Below are 14,034 nucleotides of genomic sequence, written 5' to 3' on the forward strand. Positions count from 1 at the left end.
CCTTGTTAAAAGCAGTGGAAGGGTTGAGAAGAATGTGAGGGTGATATTCTCCTTATCTAATACGTTTAAAATATAAGTGACACAGCAGTCTGATTGCTTCAGAATGACCTGAAGTCCGGTTGCTAGTCCTCGAACAAGTTGTTTTCAGCAATGAATTGTTGAATTTGTATTTACTTGCATCTTTTGAGGGCTTTAGTGAAGACGGTAAGATTAGACACAAGGCAGACGTTTTGTCATCTTGTTCCTCACCAGATTACTGTACCAGTGATAAATTGCCCTATTTTTATATACAGTTGGGACTACCACTTAGGCAAAATGAGGGTCAGGTTTGAGCTTCACAGTGGTGTTCATCAGATCAGTTTGAGTGATATGGTCAAAAATTGTCCAGACCTATGACATTTTCCAGCAAGGGGTATTGATTGTTAGGCCATTTTGTAATGGTGTGAGGTTTATTTTCCATTCTGTAATTGTAGAAATTAGGGCATTGTTCAATTTTCTTTGGTACTTTTGACATGTCTAGAGGCCTGAGGATTTGGTCTGTTCAAAAAGCTTCTTCAACAGTTGTTTTTTCAGCATTGACTGGTGTTAGAAAAATGTAAACTTGGCCAACAGGATGTGTTCTCTTGTATTTTTGCTTTCAATATGTAAGACTTGCACGCTTCATCATGGAGAGTATTTTGGTGCCATAAGCATTCCATAGGTATAACAAATTTCCTCTCTTCATTAAATTGTTTTGAGAACAGCATGGCAGACTTATTAGTATTATCTTTTTTAAGTTTTAGCGAGTCTAGTTTGTCTGCTTCGTCATGTCTTCATTGTCTCTTGTGAGCAAATGAACCTCCAGGTCAGTATGGATGATTTATAGGGTAGGTGAAATCGTTGTAAGTATGGACATGTTTGTGTCCTTCTAGTGTCACAACTTGTGTTTGTTTTCTGGCTTCATCCCATGCCCATGGTTTTTGGGGGAGAGAAACTGGAAAAAAGGCCTGATCTGTACTGGAGAGGCAATCTTTCCCAATGCTGCCTTATTATAAGGTCAGGATAGTCCATTTACATAAGCTTGATTTAAGCAACATTGGTTGTGGTCCTTGAGGAGGAAAAAAGAGTAGCAGTTGTGATATTGTTTTATTATGCGCATCTATCCACTGAAGATTGAAATGCCCCATGAAAATGTTATTTTAGGATAAATTTTATTGTTCTGCTGGAAGTTCTTTAAGTTGTTTCAGAAATAACATTTAACCACCTCAGGTGTGACATAAGATTTGGAATGTGGTAGATTTCACAGCTGGTTTCACTTTAACCAATAGACTTTGTAAAGGGGAAAATTATTAGTTTTTGTTATGGTTGTACATTAAGTAGAGTCTCCTAATAATAATAGCCACCACCCCAGGTTTTGCGCTTTTGATCAAGGCAATTGATTGTATATTCAAGAGTTGTAAGAATGTTCCAGCGCTGGATGCGAGGAGTCAGACATTCAAGACTCTGTGGCTTTAAGTCATGAATTGGATTTTGTCTGTAATTTCAAGCTAGTGTTCGGTCTCTGCTCTGCATTTTTGCAGAAGACAGTTGAGAGAGGTATGAACAGTCTTAGTAGTGGGGGGCAACATACTCAGAATCTCAGTGCGGATGTTGTGGCATTTTCTTGTTCTGAAATGTGGAGAATCTAATCTTCTGGTACCTGAGATTATGGGAATTTTAAAAGAGCATCTGAGTGGAACTCTCTCTATTATCAATGCTTTAAGTTAATAGCAGCTCAATACCTTTTGCTGGATAAGAATTTTTTTTAGCAGGCAACAGAATGGGTGTTGAAAGCATTGTGGGAGGTAAGTTGGAAGAGTAGAAAACTCTTCACATTTAGAGTGATAAAGAGAAGCAAAAATAAAATGGCACCTTCCAAATAACAAAAGAGCAGCAATACGCAAAGTAAGAAGGATGGGAATGAGGGGTTGGGACTCAAAGCAATGATCTGTGCAAATTTCCAGCAGTGTTCTGCAGAGGAACCTAGCCAGAACTTTGGTGGGGTCTTCCAAAGATCAGTGGGCTGGGTGAATGGTCTGAGGTGACCTCTGACTACTAAGATGTGGCACGCCACATTCAGGTGTGAAAAACACTGTTTAACCGTTATGGAGGTTGTTAGAGCATTTGTGGTTTAGTGGGAGTTGATAAAGGAAACAGTTCCAAACAGGAGAATGATGATGTGTTTCTTACATGCCAATAAACTGGTTCTGGAGTGCTCTGGTATGTTATGGCCACCTTTCCATGCACTTATCAGTTCAATCTGGGTGGCTCCACTGATTTATGAAGAACCTGACTAGCAGGGACAGGGCGAAGCACCATAGTTCATCTAAATTTCTCCTCTAGACAACCCAGTCTCAATCTCAGGAACACTCGACACGTGTTTCCAGTTTATTGGCCTCAGCTCTTAAAGAATTGTGTGGAATGACCAAGATGCCTATGAAAACAGGGACCGAGATCCAGGCTGAAACACAGGTTCCCACATTCCCAGGTTGGAAAGAAGGTTGTTCCCTTATGCTGTCAGATAGGACAGGGGTCAAAATACTAAATGTCAAGTTGACGCTAGTTTGCAATTGACTCCCTCCTACCTGGATTAGAAACTGATCTTGTTACCTTCATAGATGTTGTCAGAGGAGGTCACTCGTTCTATTAATTTGCCAAACCCACCTGCTGGTTTGTTACAAGTTTGTAGTGTTTGTACTGTTAAGGAAAATGCTTACTTTTTTTTGACAGTCACAGAATTAGGTTGATGAAGAGGTGGTTGATTGGATTTTTATCTATTTCAAATCCTGGGTTTAAAAACTCCATAAGGGCATCCTCGTCAGAGGCCATCTTGCCTTCATGGAGCCATGAAATGGATGACTCCTAGTGTCTGTGTATAGGTGTTTATTCAGGTGTTGTTCCATGCATGTTTCAATGTCAATATGCTCCTTCCATCAGTCCATGTGCTCAACATTCCTCAGAGTTTCTCTGTGTGAAAAAATATTGTGCGTGTTGATATGACTGTGTTCGTTTGTGCCTGTATTTCTGTTGGTCTTATGCAGTACCTATCTTTTAGGCTGTGTTTGAGTTCATGTATGTTTTGGTAGCTAATAGAAGTATTTTCTGCAGAAAGAGCCCAGCGATTGCATGTGCCATGAAATCCCTATCCATCTCAAATGTTTATTTTTCATTTATAGTAAGTGCTAAAGATTAAGGCTCATATTTAAAATTTGATGGAGCAGGACATGGTCCAAAGAGGGAAGCCATGGTGTGTCATTATCAATGCACCTGTAAAATAACGGACTGGACATCTTCCACTCATTATGAGCTGCTCAATAAATGGGTCATATTTTAGCTTTCCCCGGAGATGCTGATTACAGGGTTACTGGTAACTTCCGGGGTGAGGAAAATCCACCCATTACTACTTGGACCCTGAGTGTCCAATAAGAAATGTAAAATGTACAGTAAATTGGTAATTCCTGGTCTGATAATCCTGTAATTCCTCATTTTCGGCCGGACCATAGCCCGGAGATTTCAGCTGCTTTTAGCTGTCAGAAATCACAGTGTGAAAGTTAAGAGTTCTGTGGTGTTTTCAAGAGATCTCATAATTCTGTTGAAATTAGTAATTGCGGTTACCGGCCCCATCAGAATTAAGAGGCCACTCATGGCACATGTCTCCCATCTGGCAAACTTGTCAATCCGGCCATCAATGCAGGTCTGTAGATTGCTGCATCTGTATAGGCAGTTTGCCTTCGTGCAGATTTGTATGCCTGTTCATTTTTGCAAAATTGACAGTTTTTTGGGAGGGGGAGTTGTGTGCGCGTCTTCCTGTATGCTTGTTAATATGTTTCAGGCCTGTATGTCAGTTTTTTTAGGGTGCCTAGAGCCTGCATGCCCTCTTGCGCACGTGCTATCTAAATTTATGGATGCTTTACCTCTGTTTGTATGGGCCATCCAAAATATAGGCAGACATTTTTATCATTGTATCAAGAATATCAACATTTTAAGACTGCAAAGTCGAACATTTTGAAAACAAAACTGAAGGAGTTTAATTTCTCCATGTTTTAAGCAGGTGCAATTTTGGAAGTGAGATAGGTCAAATAATCATTTTTTTGCTTCAAAAATCGTGTGTCTTCCGTCTCATTGGGGTCTCTTGGCATGTATAACGCATGTTTGCTTTTGGCGAGCTGGTGATGTTTCCTGCTCTCTCCTCAGGTGGCGCCTGGAAGCTGTTATCCGGCATGGGAGAAGGGCAGACGCAGGTAGATAACCCCCAGAACCAGGAGATGGCATTCTGGTCGCATCCCATCGATATTCACTACGCAACCAAAGGCCTCCAGGGTAAGGAGTGGGCCCGTCAGCACTGCTTAGGAACATGTCTCGGGAGGCGGAAGGTGGCATTTGTTTCTGCAAACGTAACGAAACAAAACAAGCCATTTCTTCCCTCTACACCGGAGCTTGTGAATGAGATTTATGCGCGCTGTGCATTGGGACCTGCACGCTGTTGCAATAGCTCATTCTGCCTTTGAGGGTAGGAGATTTATTTTAAAGGGAAAACGTTGTTTTTGTTTTACCCGACTTGGCGCCATGTTGTGATATCATTGTAAAAAGTGGTGTTTATAGTTTGAAAACCAGAAGTCTCCCAACCTCCCAGTCACCATAGTTCCATTAGTTAAAAAAAAAAAAAAAAAACGAACTTACTCACTAGCATACTTGTCTGGTTAACAGGGATAGCATGGTTTCTGTTTCAGCCCAAACATTAAGATTTAAAACCAATTTTATTAGTTGGAATGTGATTTACCTTTGGATTTGGGACTTTAATGTGTTTTCAGGCTAAAGGTGATGCTGCAACCAAATGGGGATAAAATAAATATCTTTCAATAACATTAAGGAGTGTAGTAGAGAATGAGATATTCTGGCCATTGTATTACGCTGGCTTATTGTGTTGGTGAAGAATGCACTGTGGACAACAAATATGCTGAAGTCATTGCGTAAAACAGCAGTTAGGCAAGAAATTTCTCGGTTTCACTACTAAAACTCGGAATAGGAGACATATCAAATCTGGTAAATACCTACCAATCGTGCCTGCCGGTATACTGGTAATCTGAACGATAGTATTGAGAACTTCTGCTCTGAAGAGAGAGTTCTTTCGTTAAAAGTAGTGCTAATGTTAAATTTTCATTTCCACTGCACTATACTGAAACGCCTAAACTCGCAACTAATTTTGTTATCAAACTACTTTGGTGCATCCGTAGTGGTTATGTAATTTAGCATGGGCCAAACTGTCATAAAGGTTTAGAGCTAAAACAAGTACTGTGCCACTCTGGGTACATTACATTTATGCTGTCTTCTCTAAAAACCCTATTTTCCCAGGTTCTCGCTGAAGGCATGTTGTGTGTCCATGGTGCTCTCATTTGCCTTCTGCTCTCTTCAGTTGTCAAGCCTGCCTTCTCCCTGTAGGTGACCTTAAAACAATTGTTTTTGGACGCGGTGGGAGACTTGGAAATACACTAATGTGCTGTCGCATGCTGCTGTTTTTTTAAACGCCCGCCCACCCACAGAATGTTACTGGTGTTTCGTTTTCAACCCTCTGTCCAGTACACTTCTGCCTGCGTACTCTAACCTCCCCACTTTTTAGGCAAATCGCCACCCTCTCCCTTCTCCATCATGCTTGTATACTCAATCAAGTTTTATAAAGAGCTCTGTGAGACCTATGCGCCACCCTCCGAACACTAGGCATGGAAGGTTTGAGTGCAGCGGGAAGAGTGTGTCCTCATCTCATTCTTCAGCAGCCACTTCCATTTTGTGAAGTTCAGTTTTTGGAAAGTCAGAACACTTCAGTTTTTTTTAAGGCTTTTCCTGAAGCACCCTGTAGTTTCAATCTGCCTTTAGATATTTGTATACCTCAGGTTGGAGCCATAGACTTCCTGGGCCCTACTACCTTGTTTTATTTGTTCCAATGCTTGTTGATTAGTCAGATCTACTTTTGCGGAGCACAGCTTGCAATGTGGCCTGTGGTCCATAGTGGGCCGTTAGTTTCTGTAGGTGGTGTTGCACTTTACCCCAGTAACCTATATGTGGTACAGATAACTTTGAACTTCATATTGAAATTCACGAGAAAAAAAGCTAGGCCTTTTAGTGCTTAGTTTGTGGCCATGCTTTCTGTACATCAATGCAGATTATGATCTGATCTTGAGGCTTTGCAGTCTCTGGAGGAGTTTCTTTATAGGTCCTGTGCTAATAAAATAACAACAGTTGGAGCATCCTGTCACCAGGATTCTTACTAGGTCCTCCCAGTGGACCGTTTGTTTTAAGAGAAAGTTTTACAGAGTTTGAATAGTTGCTGATTTATTAGGGCTTACTTTCAGTTAGTGTCTGAGCCCCCACTCATGTTTGGAAGCCAATCAAGAAGCAAGAGTGTCCAGTTTTTATGCTCCCATTGACAGGATCTCTCTTGGTTTCATTCATGCATTGAAACCTGACATTTGTCTGTGTCATCTATAAAGGTCACAGCTAGTTATGGTCCATGCATTGGTGATGTTGACCTGGTTTTCTTAGCTGTTTTCCAATTTGAAGTGGCCCTCGGTCTGGTTTGCATTCATGGTTTGGTTTCTCTTGTATAGGTCTATCACCTGTGCTAAAGGGCTCACATGGAAGTTGAACAACAGACTGGAGAGGCATGGCCCCTGTGGCACTCCATATGTCTGAATTCATGATGATGATTCCAAAGGTCCAGTGTGTACTTGTTGTGTACTTGTTGAGATGCCGTAAACTGATCCACTTAAAATCAGATCAATTGGCCCGAGCCCATTCATTAAGTGTCCTCTATATTAGGGGTGTGGCCAACTACCGAAGATGGTGGATGCATTTTCCTGATGTTTCTGTGCAGTTCCCTTGAAACACCTCGCTATCCGGCACTATCCAGGGCCATCAAGGGGTAATCTCGCTCTCCCTTATTAGGTGACACTTCCCTCACAACCACCAGATGCCCATCTGCAGAATTTGCCCGAAGGACGACAGATACCGGATGGGCCTCGTGGGGATCTGCCCTGGTGCCTGGCTGCATCACTGTGGTTGACCCCTTTGGCTTTCTCCTGGCCCTGGCAGGGGAAGTGACTGTGGAGCACCAAGAACACTCCCACACACCCCCACTCCTCTCCAGGGATTGAACTATGCCCGCACCGCCCACAAAGGACAACACAGGGAGTGACTGTAGGCGGCTGTGGAAACTGGGGCTGAGGCCTGTGGAGATTGCTGGGCTTCCTCTCTTCTTGCTGATCTCACGGCGTGAGGGGACTGGTGCCAGTTGCTGTGTCCTTAAAGACCCCAGCCCAATTCCTATCTTTATGAACACTGCTGCAGACCAGGACATAACAACAGTGAGTAAAAGCGGCCTGTTGCGAGCTACATAAATGATTGGGTTCGGGCTTAGGGAGGCGACCACCAGGCAGCTGCCACCACGGAACCACAATATTTTACCAACCTTGCAACCGGATGGCTCCTCTACACAAATAACTAAGGATTGCATTTCACCCATCCTGTACCTGATAAGCTAGATCTTATTCTACAGGAAATCTGTGAATCTTGAGCAGATATTGAACACCGTATTGACACACTTGCTACAGATGTCAATCTACTGAGAGACGATCAGCGCAGGTTGTCAGATAGGGTCAAAACTGCTGAGGTGTCCCTGGCCGAATTGTCCCACCAATATACAATTTTAATGATAGAGCCAAAGACTCAGAATTGCAAGCACTCTGAAAGAACGTGTGCATTGTGGGCATGCCTAAGAATACGGAGGGCCCCAATGCCACCTCATTTGTGGAGAAGTGTCTGAAAACCCAAGAAGCCCTGCAGGGTCTGTCCGGACGCGTGCCTCCCCTACCCCCGGGTGCACCACTAAGGCAGATAATAGCAATTATCATCATTTTCGTGGACTAGGATGTAACACTATGAAAAGCCAGGGAAAATGCGCCTATCAACGTGGGCAATGCCACTGTGTCCCTCTTTCCGGGCTATACACTGGCTGTTCAACGCTGGCACTTTTGTTTTCTGGTCATAAAGAAACAGCTGCACTCCGAAGGCCTCACTTACACTCTTTTGTTTCCTGCCAGACTGAAGGTGATCCACAACCTACATGCCCTCTTTTTGACACCCCAGAGACTTTGTGAGGCTGGTTGGAGCATCAATACCTGCATGTCCGACAGCCGGCTGTGCCTAAACCCCCATCCCATGGGACTGAGTGACCTCTCCCTCGCTGGGGCAAAGCAACCAGGTCAACTTCACTGGAGGCGATGCCATCCCTACAACAAGGCAGCAATTGAAATTGTCTCTTCTATAGATCAAGAAAAAACATCATTTCATTCAAGCTCCTCAACAGACACTGTTTCAAACTCAGACTCCAATGCCAGTGTGGCACTCTCCCCTTCGGTAATTCCAGAGAGCTGCCAATCTATTATGACTTTGGCTGCAATCTCAGGCTCATACAACAAGCTTACTATATATGCTATATGTGGACGGAGAGTGCCCCCTTCCCCCGTGGGGATGACTTTATCCGCCAACATTGTCCTCATTATTGTGAGAACGAAGTGGAGTGATAATGGGGTCTGAGAGCTAGGGGGCCTGATAACAGATCGGAGAATCCTCCCCCCCCCCCCCCCCCCCCCACCCTCCCATCACATGATTCCACAATGCCTGACCCCTCCCCATGCAGCCACACTAGACCACTGACAATGTAAGGGGCTTATATCCTTCCCCCCCCCCCCTTACATCTTATTACTGGGAGAGATCACTGTCACGGGTTGACACTTATACGTTTAGCTTTATATGTTCTTTCCAATAACCCACCACACTTTGCAGGGCACCTACCTACCCACCCATGATGAACCTCACAATATTGTTTCTGGGGCTTTGAAGGAGGAACATCTCCCTAATATTTGCTCTTAGTCCTTTGTACCAAACACTAGTGCTTATCGTCAGACTTGCACAAGGCAATCAATCACCTGTTAATATGGTTTTACTGTTATGGTTGAACTATCAATTTTCTCTGGACCTAGTATTGGGGAAACTTTTTGTTTTAGTCATGCTATGAGTCCAAATGTCTCACTTTGCTCAGGATGGGTACTACATATTTTATACAAAAGTAATGTGTTTTATTGACTCAAATGTTGGTTACTCTAAATACTTTTAAAATACCAACTTGAAATGTCAGGGACATGGGATCCATACAGAAGTGGCATAGAAACCTCTAACAGATACACCGCTGAAAAGTAAACATGGTCCGTCTACAGGAAACCCTCCTCTTAGCTGCTGTGGCTGTCAGATTGCATACAAAATTGAGAGGTCAGTTATTTGCCATAACATACTCTGCCTTCGCTCGTGGTGCAGCAAATTGGCTACGCACAGGAGTTCCATTTAAGGTCTCTGAGACCAGAATAGATGAGTAAGGTCTATTTGTTTTTATCCAAAGCACACTAGATGGCAGGGCATGCACGCTGGGCAATATTTATGCCCCCCCCCCCAACACAGAGCAAGACATGTTTTTGACGCCCCTTTCCTCTGTATTGGCTGACTGGACACCCTTCCCATAGATACTGGAAGGAGACTTTAATGCGGTCATGGATATTAATCCGGACTATTCCCATCCTTCACTACCAAGTACGACCTCAGTTACACAACCAAGATACTGGGGGAGTGGGTGGCGGGATGGCCGTTGTCTTGCACCTAGCGAGCTCTAAGCACAGGGATGTGTGAATACTCCATTTACTCCTCCCTCCCCTTTATAAGCTACATGCATGACTGGACCGGATACTTTGCCTTATATCACTACAGCCTGTCACACATCCTGCCTACCTAGATAAAACATTATCAGACCATAACCCACTGGAACCGCTCCTGGCTTGGGGTCTTGTCCCAACCCTCATACCTACATGGCGTTTACAGTCACATTTACTGGAAGACATTGTCTTTAAGGACATCTTATCGTAATCTATTAACACATTTGATAGAAAATTCCAACACTGCTCCCTCCCTATTAATAGAATAGGAGGCCTTTAAGGTAGTGATAAGAGGAGTGTCCGTTAATACTCTTGTAGGCGCACAGAGATCAGTTGCCCAGGACCTCATCATACTGAGACCAACTGCGACTCATCAAACGTGAATCAATAATAGACGATGCATGTGTTGACCAAGAAGAGGCTGGAATAAAATACATGGAACTTCTTGAGTACCCTCATGATCATAGACTGTGCTACATAAACGCAGAAATTCCACGTTGAGAGAAAGAAGCTGGACACGCTTATAGCACTTATGATCCGGCCAGCTCCACCATCTATGCTGGTGTTGCCTGTGCTCACACCTGCACATACTCATGGTACAACACAAGTGGACATCAACTCTACCTTTCATGAGTACTATATGCTATAAGGAGTTACACACTGCGCCCTTTCTCTCCCCCCACCCACCCACGACACCTGGCAGCATGAATGCCTTCCTTAATGATCTAAGGCTCCATCAGGTATCTGCTATAAATAGGGAAAACCTGGGGTCCCCCTCTGACGCCTGGGGAGATCCGCCATTGTACATGAAATGGCGCATATTAAAAGGCCTGGGGTGGACGAACTGCTTGTGGAACTTTTTACCACATTTTCCTCCTGTCTGGTTCCGCAGTTGGAACAGCTATATAACTTGTCGCTAGACATGGGCTCACTGCCTCCCACTAACCAACTTGGTCACATCCCTGCTCAAACCGGGCCGCAACCCAGAAGACTTATCATCTTATCAATGCCCTTTCTCTTCTCAACATTGAAATCAAAATTTGAAGGAAAGTGTTAGCGAGAAGGCTGCGTCCTCAGGTGATCCAGGCCAATCAGTATTGCTTTCTTCCCTGACACTGCACCGCCTTAAATATCAGACACCTCTACCAGATGATGGAGGCAGCACATGAAGGCTTCCTCAAAGCGGGTAGCACCTCTCTGGATTTACAACAGGCGTTTGACACACTGGGGTGGGATTATATGTTTTCAGCCTGTGCAAAATTCAGTATTCCTCGGGCCTTTATATGTTGTGTCCGGCTCTTATGTACTAACCCCACGGTCAGAGTACAGACAGGTGCACGTATCCTCACAATGTTCAGTATTCCGTGGCACCAAACAGGGATGTCCGCTGTCACTTCTAGTATTTGTCTTAACCATGGAGCCACTTCCTCCATGAATTTGGCAACCGGCCCTCCCCTAAGAGATCCCATAAAGACCAATAGTCCATACTGTTTCAATGTACGCAGATGAAATGATTTTATGCACACAAGATCTTCACGTGGATTTGACACCTATCTAAGATTGGTATAACTCTTTGGCAGACTGTCTGGCCTTTGGATCAACCCATCCAAATCCCACGCATTTGCCTCTCATGATAATATGGAATGTGCAACACTACCCCTAGGTTCATACACTACACAGATGGTGCCCCATACCTTCCGGTGTTTGGGCATCCAAATTTACAAGGGCTCCACAGATGTAATAGTCAGAAATCTTGAGAGAGCCATTACATTACAGAGATCCAACATAAAATTTTGGGTAACTGCCACTGGCAGTGGCAGGCATATGGCACTGGCGAAAATGGTGTTGCTTCCCTGTTTGCTGTTATACTTTGTCAATCTACTTGTGATCATCCCATCGAAGATTTTCAAATAACTAGACTTACTATTGACCGAACTCATGTTGGGTACGCAGAGTCAGCCTAACCACAATGCAACTTCTTCCAGGTGAAGGAGGCATGGGTGCCCCTGACTTTAAAGCCTATTGCTTTGCAGACAGCGCCAATGCCTATCTTAATGGTTGGCAGGACATTACTTGGATGAAATAGCTAGCACACACCAAACGCTGAAAGCAAGTAAACTCCACTGACATAGACTCATCTCCCACTGCTACTTTGTATTGTGCTGACCTGTTGTTAAAGTGCGACTCATTATGCAAACCCACTTCCCAGTTACCCACTTGCAGTGGTTAAGTTGCTGCGTGGGAAGAGGCAGAGGTTATGGCAGTAGGAGACCTGTTTGCAGAAGGCACGTTTATGCCACACCAAGAATTCATGCAGCTACAAGCCTACTGGAATCTCTCTTCCTGAATCACGGCACTATTACGCATTACCTCTGCAAGGAGTGGACCCTGATGGGAAAAGAGGCAACTACTAACACACAGATACAGGTCGTCTGTGACATGAGGCATGACAGGTACCTGGTTAAACGGCTTTATAGTGGAATACAAACTCATATAAACAGACCCCTGGACATCCTGCAAACTAAATGGGAGGACGATCTAGCTTGCGCTCTGTCTGCATGACAAGGAGTTGCACTGTGTTCCAAAATATCCACGCAAGATCTCCTGTAATTCACAATTCAAATTCATACAATTTTCAGTTATACACCGGGCATATCTCACACCCCTGAAACTACACAAACTCTTCCTGCCGCATCCCCTTCATGCCCCAGATGTCAGACAGATGCTGCGATCGCTTTCCTATGTTGTGGGCCTTTCCAGTACTGGCTACTTACTGGGCGATATATATAACATACCGACCAAGCTTACGGGAGCAGCCCTCTGGCATAACACAGAACATTGTCTCCTGGCTCTGTATCCCAGACCCATGAATTATAGTCATTTATAGACCTGGTGATCCTTTAGCAAAGCAACAAATCCTCAGACATTGGAAATCCCCAAGGGTGTTGTTGGTCTTAGACTGGAGAGAGGAGGTAATATGCTGGAGCATGTCAGAGTTATGCCATTTGCAGGGAAGGATGCCATGGTCTCCGCAAGCAGCCAATAACTATAAGTTGGGATACCTTATTGGAAGCCTTTAAAGCCCAAACAGAACCAGATTAACATTCACTACCCATTCTGCATAATACATGAGTGAAACAACAGACAGTGGCTACTCTTCCTGTTCCTTACATTCATCACCACATGATGTAGCATTACTCCCAGTAGACATCCCTATGCAACAGTAACTATTCTATTAGACACTGTTCAACTTGCAGAGGCTTGAGTCAGAGATGATGGTTTGGGGTTGCGGGGATGCTTAGATTTGTTGGGGTCCTTCTTGCTTTGCTCATTCTTTATTTGTTATAGCAATGTTATAACACCTGAAACTGCGTAAATCAAGTCAAACAACTTCCCTGCTAAATTAATGTCAATATGCACTACACCAACTAACGGATGGTTTGTATTCATACTGTGTTGTCACGTGAAACAGATGTGTACCATATAATGCTTCACACACTGCAATAAAATATGTTAAAAATAAATATGTCCTCATTATTATGTCACAGTTAACACTGTAATAGGCTGCTTAGTGGTCAAGGATTGCAAGTTCTTTCCATGGAGAAGAACCTGAAATCAGAATTTCCCCTCTGATAACTTAGCCAGGATTGATTCAGTGCCACTTAGGCCAGAACCTTAATTAATGGTTGTTCAGTGTGTAGTTCAGTGCCACTTAATCTTGAAGGTGCCTTGTGACCTCCTTTTCTAGATCTTACAGAGGTAGTTAAGGTTAGTTATTGACCAGAGGTTAGCCAGTACCTTCCGATTACCTGCTGCTTTTTTCAACTGTGGCAAGATTATGCTGTTTTTAGGAGGTATGAAGTTTGTTTGAGGAATGTGTATGATTTGTGCAACAGCAAGTTTTGACATGTTGGAAGATTCAGTTCCTTGAGCCATTGTCAGCAACGTTTCCTTTGTCACTGGAGAAATTGCTGTGAAAAAGGAATGAAGCAGAAGTGCATTAACAGGTGGGTAAGTTGAGGGCTATTAGTTACTAGGGATAGAATTCTGGGTTTGGGTTTTTTAGGGGCCTTTGAAATTAACAGGAGTGTTTTCTGAACGTCTATTGAGATAGATTTTTTTCCAGACATCTAGTCTTTTTATCTTATAGTAGATGTTAAGTCCTTTTCGCTGTCATTAAGGAATTCGCCAAACCACAAGCTGAGGCCACTATCATACCTCCATCCCAGGACCTCTGTGACAGCCTAGCCAATGGTGCACT

At 43.7% G+C, this 14,034-nt stretch overlaps 1 protein-coding gene across 3 annotated transcripts in view; it reads left to right on the top strand.

Annotated features, from left to right (window-relative positions):
- B9D2 (B9 domain containing 2) overlaps positions 1 to 14,034 on the top strand; it is a 93,392-nt gene that overhangs the window by 41,650 nt on the left and 37,708 nt on the right. For all 3 annotated transcript variants that reach the window (XM_069207524.1, XM_069207525.1, XM_069207526.1), the window contains exon 3: positions 4,213 to 4,338. In XM_069207524.1, the coding sequence (XP_069063625.1) occupies positions 4,213 to 4,338 (126 nt within the window). The remainder of the gene's footprint in view (positions 1 to 4,212; positions 4,339 to 14,034) is intronic.

Source organism: Pleurodeles waltl, chromosome 9 (assembly GCF_031143425.1).
Source record: "Pleurodeles waltl isolate 20211129_DDA chromosome 9, aPleWal1.hap1.20221129, whole genome shotgun sequence".
Taxonomy (NCBI): domain Eukaryota; kingdom Metazoa; phylum Chordata; class Amphibia; order Caudata; family Salamandridae; genus Pleurodeles; species Pleurodeles waltl.